At 42.3% G+C, this 7,227-nt stretch overlaps 1 protein-coding gene across 1 annotated transcript in view; it reads left to right on the plus strand.

Annotated features, from left to right (window-relative positions):
- Positions 1–1,387: 1,387 nt before the first annotated feature.
- The window catches only part of OSCP1 (organic solute carrier partner 1), a gene marked incomplete at its 3' end in the record, with an annotated part of 8,652 nt that continues 2,812 nt past the window's right edge, over positions 1,388–7,227 (plus strand). Inside the window, exons 1-5 of the mRNA XM_009701658.1 lie at positions 1,388–1,445; positions 4,849–5,003; positions 5,705–5,872; positions 6,500–6,580; positions 7,144–7,227. The exon at positions 7,144–7,227 is cut by the window's right edge and continues 10 nt beyond it. Coding sequence (XP_009699960.1) covers positions 1,388–1,445; positions 4,849–5,003; positions 5,705–5,872; positions 6,500–6,580; positions 7,144–7,227 — 546 coding nt within the window. The remainder of the gene's footprint in view (positions 1,446–4,848; positions 5,004–5,704; positions 5,873–6,499; positions 6,581–7,143) is intronic.

Consider the following 7,227-nt stretch of genomic DNA (forward strand, 5'->3'; position numbering starts at 1 on the left):
GGTGGAAGGGTGCTTCAAAAGCAGCGGAGCATCCCAGGCTCCGCCTTCGTCGGAAGGAGTCTCGGGCAAGTGGTTTCCTCACCGCGCTTTAACAACGCTCTCGCAGCGATTAGTCCTGGGTGTTTCTTCTTGTCTGGAATTTGAAGTAAAGCCTGTTGAGTTAATCAGCTCTCGTGAAGCTTCTGTGGCAATAACTGCCTGAAGGTATTACTGAAGCTAATTTGTGAAATGCATGCAGATAAGGTAGAAATTGAAATACATTTCACTGTTTCTGTACTTGTTTCAGAGGTTAGAGCTTCAGAAATATACTTTTGGAATTAAAATAACCCAGGATTTGGGCATCTCAGTCCAGGTCCTGAACTGTTTCGGGAAGACCAGATTGCTTTGCGATCGGATGCAGTTTCCAGGAATAATTTTGTAAAGCCTATGCAGAAGAAGCATGTGCAATTAAGAAAAACTTCAAATAACATAAATATGGATCCTGAAACCCTTGTCCAGCTTTTATAAAGATCTGTCAGTCTAGCGTTTTGTCAAAATTATTGTAAAAGTAGGCCCTGTGCGTTCACACGCATGCACAAAAATTCCAGCTTACAGCTGAGCACCTCTTTGTTCACCGCTTTTAAATTAAAACAGCTTTGCCTTAAGAATTTTTAAAGGCAAAAGCCTCCTGTCGTGAGATGGGGAATGTGCTTCAGGAAGCTTTAGTATTTTGTAATAAAAAATCAACTCAATATTAACTCAGCATTGCAGAGGTTGTTACATTTTTTTTTCTTCTCCTGCCCATCCAATATGAAGTGCTAAACACAAACATAAAAGGTCTCCCTACAGCAGTGCAGATTTTCTTTATTCATATGTGTCTTCAGAGAATGATCTGACAAAAGTTTACTACTGTTCACATAGGTCTTAAGTTTTAGAGCTTGCACTAAATTATCCATGCTTGGTGGAAAATCTCAGCAGGAGAATTAGATCTGTACTAGTTTATCCACAGGTGTATTTCATCTCCCAAAAAATTGGGTGTCAGTTTTTCTGAGATGGGGTTTCATCCACTCTGAGGGGTTTGTTAATGCTTAAAACTGTTCACTCGAACATGGTTCACTTGTAAGTGCGAAAAACAGCTGAAAACTTTCCAAGCTCAAGGCAAAACACGCGAAGATTCAATCAAGGGTAAAATTTTCTCTCCATTGAAGCAACGAGATTTTTTCCAAGGGGAGGGCAAGGTTTCGTCCTTTGTGTGCTCATTGAAAGTGAAAGATGTCGAGTAACAGAAGAGTTTGTTCTTGTTAAGCACTGAATGCTGATGAGAAAACAAAGACCCTTAGTTAGATTATTTTTTTTTTAGTTTATTTCTTTTATTATTCTTAAACTATTGTTCTTACTTCTCGAACTGATGTTTTTGTTTTATATGCTTCGTGTAGATGAATGGACAGATGTGGACAGGAAACGAGGTACTGTAACCTTTCAGCTGCATGCAGTAGACAAACACCACTACATGCACACATGAGGCTCATCGTACGTGAACACACCGTGTGCTGTTCCTGCAGCCTTCTAGTCCTAGTGTCAAAGAGGAATAATAATGCTCACCTGTTCGTTAAAATGCATTTTTAGCTATAGAAGTTAGAAAAAATAGACAATATCTCAAAATTATGTGGCTTCAAAAATAAGTTGCTGATTTAACAAAGACTATAAATAGATCAAAGCTTTTTATCGTAGCTGTCTTTCTAGCCAAAATGATATTTGTATTTTTCTAGCATCATTTTAATACAAGCATAGAACTGCATGAGCATTGTGAAGGTTGTTCTGCTTAAATGCAGGACTCTGCCTCGAAAGGGTAGCCTCCAGCCGAGGGCTGTGGTCAGGAGCTGGATGGGGAAATAAATTTCTTAAACTCTCTTAGGTTTTTTTTGCTAGGTGAACATGACTAGAACTTTCAGTGCCTTTTTGAGCAGCCCTTTTTTAAGAGAGATCAGGGTTATGATTCATGTTTTTCAAAATAAGCATCGTTTGTAGGTTTTGGATATGAACTGAAGGTATATACTGATGTCCTGGAGTTTGCCCCAGCTTTTTTTTCTTTTTTGCACTACCATTATGCGCTGTTTCCAAGAACGCTTTTTTCCAGCATTGAACACCTCAGAAGTCGAAAAGATTCCATATTCCTCTTTTATCACATCCAGAATGATGACGAGTTGAATAAAAGCCCGCTTTATCATAATTTAGATGGCAGTGGCACAGATGCAGATCCCACGTTGGCCAATCAAAAAACGTTTGCCTATGGACCGTGCCTGGGGGCGATCTCCAAAGAGCTCCATAGAGCAACCAGCCCAGCCTGATGCTGATGAAGCCAAGACAAGGCAGCTTCACCTGCCTTTGACCTTGTTACGAACTATAAACCTGTTGCAAGTCGAACGAGTGACTGTTTTGAACTCGTAACGTTCCCTCTGCTGCCTTGAATGTCCTCCGGGAGTCACAAGCGTAATCCAGGCATAAAGACTCCAGTCTCATGTCATGCATCCCAGCCACGTAACGTGACAGCACGTTAGACGTTGGAACGTGTCTGTCACCAGTGACACGGCACATGTAGGCAAAAACCACCGTAAATCCTCCGCTTCTCTCCATCGCATTGTCTATACTTGGTTTCCCTCTCCCCATCCCAGTTGATGAAACCCCTCTCTGCTAAATTGCTTTTATGCTATGTTGCTTGGCGTGCCATTTTCCCTGAGCTAACGCTCCTTTCTTTGTTATTTTCCACCGTTAGAATGGTGTCAGTATCTCCCTGGGGACTACCTGTGCTCTCAGACCTCTTTGCTGTGTCATTATCAAACATACCGTGCGAGATTTGCCCTTTACCATGATTTTTTATGTCTTTCTCAGTTCTTTTTATAGCCAAGACAGGAGATTTTAATTTCAGAAGATAATTTATGTAAGGCTGGGTGTGTGGTTAACACAGATCTTCCGATTCCATTTGAGTATCTCCCAGCCACCGTCAGCGAACTGGGACGTTGTCTGTCTCCTGACAGCGCTGGTCGTTAGTGACTCTCCAAAGATGGAGAAGAAGCCTTTGTGGCGGCAACGTATGCAAGCGACTTAAAAATATTTTTTTTGATAGCAGTATAAGGCTAAAGCTGTTTTTTTTTTTTTGTTGTAATTGATTACTTGCAAAATGAAATATATACCAATACTAATATATTTGATTTTCTCCACTGAAAAAAAGTGAGGATTTTTGCCTCAGACTGCAAGCAGGGATTGGTTTGTGGACAGTTCTCCCTCCCCAGGAAGGGCAGGGATTTTTTTTCCCCATTGTAATTAGGTGTATTTGTAATCCACACTGCTCAGAAGCTGAGCTGAGATCTGCCTGTATCGTCTGGGTACTTAAAACAGGAACTAGTGAGCCCCGTTAGGTACAGCGCGATGGATGCTGAAACGCGCGTGTGTCACCGGTGGCGTGCACCAGTGCGGGAGAACACACGTAAACATCAGGCTGAAGCAAGGAGAGAGAATCGCATCAGAAGGCGCTTGGCCTCAGGAAAACAGCTCTCCGTGTCCAGGCTCTGGGCGCCTACAGCGCACCTAGCAATGCTCCCCGGAGAGTTAATCATCTACGAAAAGATGAAGTGACTTTCTTTTGGCTGTTTGTGTAGCTCCGGTACGACAGCTGTGAAAAGCCAGGTGTCTAACCTGCCAGTGAATAATATAGCAGTATTTCAGATAGCTAATCACTACCACTATGTATAGGTTCACTTTTTCTTTTATTTTTTTTTTTTTTTTATTACTTCCTCTGAGATTTTTATAATCCATAAGAATCAGCTGGCATTATGAGCTTCAGTAACAGTCATCTGCTTAGGAAAATTCATGTTTGTACAGTAATCTGTGTGAACTGAAATTTTTATTTAACCTTTTTTTTAATAGAGAAATAAATGCTTATTTATGATAACTCTGTAGAATGTATCAGGCATATAATAAAAGTATCAGATCCAGCACAAAACTAAGATGCTGCATCTGCTTGAATCACTGCAGAACGTTTTCTATCTTCTTTGCATTAAAAGCTCGATAACCAGAGCACAGCCCTTGTACTCAGCACTCCTGATCTCTGCGTACTCTCGAGTAAGTCGCATAACAATTCCGTGTCTAAATTTGCACATAAAAAACCGAAGCCCGCGTAAGGAAGTTTGGATTTCTGTGCTTTTGGAGTGCTCTAGTACCTGCAGATGCTGCTGTGTAAGAGCCCTGAGTGGCCTGACAGATCCCAGTGCTTTAAACGTTTCCCTAAATACTTGTCAGTGTTAATCCATGTGAACCAAGTACTGCCAGGAGCCTTGAATCGTTCGGGAGCTTCTGTTAAGAAGGCAAAATAGACTAATGGTGTCAAAGGCTAAAGAGAGAGCGGGCAGAGTCAGCTAGCTATAGTTTGCAAAAATCTGGAGCGGTGCAAAGCAGTCCTCGGAGGAAGCAGAACTGTGGTTTTATAGATAATACATGTCAGAGTAGCCGATAAACAAAATTATTTAAAAAGTGAAAAGCGCTAGCCATAGCTGTAAAAACAAGGCAAGAGAACCAGTCTTAGTGCCACTGGAAGAGAGGGTGTGTTGTCTACAGCTCAAGGAGGGTTTCTGCCCCGGGGACGGTCGGCAGGAGCCGTGCGGCTCGCTTAGACCGATGCGGGATTGAGAAAGATGTTGGCATTAAGAAGCGATTTTCCTCCTCCTTTTTTCTTTCGCGGCTCTGTACCTAGCTTTCACAGGTAAGCCTTCGTGTCGGTCCTCGCAGCTGTCAGTGTCCAAGCCCGCAGTGTGGAATGAATCCGATGAACGTGCTGTTTCTGAAGCAAAAAACAGAGACTCTTTGTCTTTGCAGTTATGAATGACATCATCACAACCATGTTCAATAAAAAATTTATGGAAGAGCTGTTTAAACCACAGGAACTCTATTCCAAGAAAGCTCTGCGAACAGTGTACGACCGGCTAGCTCACGCTTCGATCATGAGGCTGAACCAGGCGAGCATGGACAAGGTAAAACCCACCACCAGCCCAGTCCTGACCATGCCGTACTTCGTCCTACCGCTCGCAAGCTTCTGACTGCAATAATTAGTACGTGGCTTTACGTCACGGTAGTTTTGAAGGATTTTGTAACAGTCCTCTTTCCGTTTGCTTTCTTTGTAAAAATGGTTCTCGGCCAAGGAACTTTGGGGAGATCCGTGGTAGCGTCAGATACTTCAGAACTAAGTCTTTCTGCTTTAATAGCTAAATGTTTGATTTTAAGAGGTTCAGTAAGCATTCTTTAAAGTTTATCAGCTTTTTTATATATATTAAAAATATATACGTATGTGGGTGCGTATAAATATATGTATTTCTGTATTAGCATTCACTGGTTTGCAGTTGCAGGTGTTAGAATTTTTGCCTGTAAACAGTATGTCCAGACAATTCTGAAGAAAATTGTAGGAACTGGATCACCTGAGAGGCCTCCGCCTGGGTGTCAGTGTTGTTGAAACTGGCAGTAGTTTTAAAGGCAGTTGGAGCGACCAGCGGGAGGGCTGACGATGTGATTGCAGAGGTCTCATTTTCTTAGGACACCAAGCTGAAATGGCTCTCCTTACCATAGGCAGGTGCTAGCCTAAATGTCTAAATCCCCTTCTACGTCAACGCGAAGTTACCTAAAGAGTGTCGCTGGCTGTGTTCTGATGGAACCAAAGTTTCCCTGTGTTACTTTGCAGCTGTACGACCTTATGACCATGGCTTTCAAATACCAAGTGCTGCTGTGCCCTCGGCCCAAAGACATTCTGCTGGTCACGTTCAATCACCTGGACGCGATCAAGGATTTCATATGCGATTCCCCTGGCATTCTGAACCAGGTGGATGAAACTTTCCGACAGCTGATTGAAGTAAGAATCCTTAGAAAATTGATGGGACATGCTGTGGTTTGAGATTGGTTTTTTCCTCGTTCAAGCTAATCTTAGAGACTAAATACTACATCAGTAAGTGCCGTATCAAGTGTGGAGGTTGTTAGGTTCTCAGCCTCAGAGAGCCATCCAAATAACCTTCCCCTCTTTTTAACCTAAGCGAAACAAGTTGGCCTCCCGGTTAGCGACTTTTGCTCACGTCGCTGCTGTAACTCTTTGGACAAAGAACATGAGTGTCCCCGTGAAAGGGACACTCATTTCATAAAATGTCAAAAGTTCTGGGATGTCGTGAAATGTTTCCAAAGGGCTTCTAGAGAGGGAGATGTCTACGAGTCAGGTGTTATTTTTCTGCTGGCTGAGTTGAGATCAATACATTGCTTATTCAGCCTGATCAAAGTCTCCACTGACTTTGGCAGAAATTAAATCAGACTCTTAGTCACGGATAATAATTACTGATAATGACCAGCAGCCCCCCCATGTCACTTCTGCTTCCCCTGCCACACAGGTACCGCTTTTGGGCAGCAGTATCCCGATTCACTTGTTTCCACCTTTACCTGGGCTGGACACAGTACACTTGCAAAGCCTTACGTGATGGTTTTTCTATTCCAGACGTACAGCTGTCTCTCTGCCGGTGAATTTCAGCTCATCAGGCAAACACTCCTCATTTTTTTTCAGGACATGCACATAAGGGTAAGAGCCCGATACAACTAGTCAAGAAGAATGAAAGGGAGTTTGTGGCTAGAGTGCAAAGGTATCTTGCTGTAATTACACTGTAGGTTTGGTTTTGTTACTTACGATTTTCAGTCATCTTGATGTGCTTGTAATTTCAGTCTTCAAAATTTCACAAATTGAGCACATCTACAATAATACTCAGTAATTCTAAAATGTTATGAAAAAAAGAATCTCTACTAGTATGGATTTGCTAGTTGATAAAGATGTTTTTCCTTTTAGTGGAAACTTGGTATGAAGCTCAGAACCCGAGTTTGAAGTCATGGGGCTTGATATTCTCTAAATAAATTGATCATGCTCAAGTGCATAAACAGTACTTTTTTTAACGTAGATCAGTCTGCCCATCTTCTGGACCACAACTCTACATTACTGGCTTTGGCCTGGATCATAGTCTCTGCGTATGCATCAAAATCTGTAGGAAAGCTACCCCAGCCTAGGCAGGAATGTTGCAAGGTCAGACTTCAAGTAATTCAGATCGGGAGATACGTAACTGATTTTCTCAAAGGTGGAATATTCTTTTGCAGGTCTCTATCTTTCTGAAGGATAAAGTGCAAAACTCTAATGGTCGCTTTGTGCTGCCGATATCAGGCCCTGTTCCCTGGGGTTCG

Source organism: Cariama cristata, unplaced genomic scaffold, assembly GCF_000690535.1.
Source record: "Cariama cristata isolate BGI_N322 unplaced genomic scaffold, ASM69053v1 scaffold18116, whole genome shotgun sequence".
NCBI classification, from domain to species: Eukaryota; Metazoa; Chordata; class Aves; order Cariamiformes; family Cariamidae; genus Cariama; species Cariama cristata.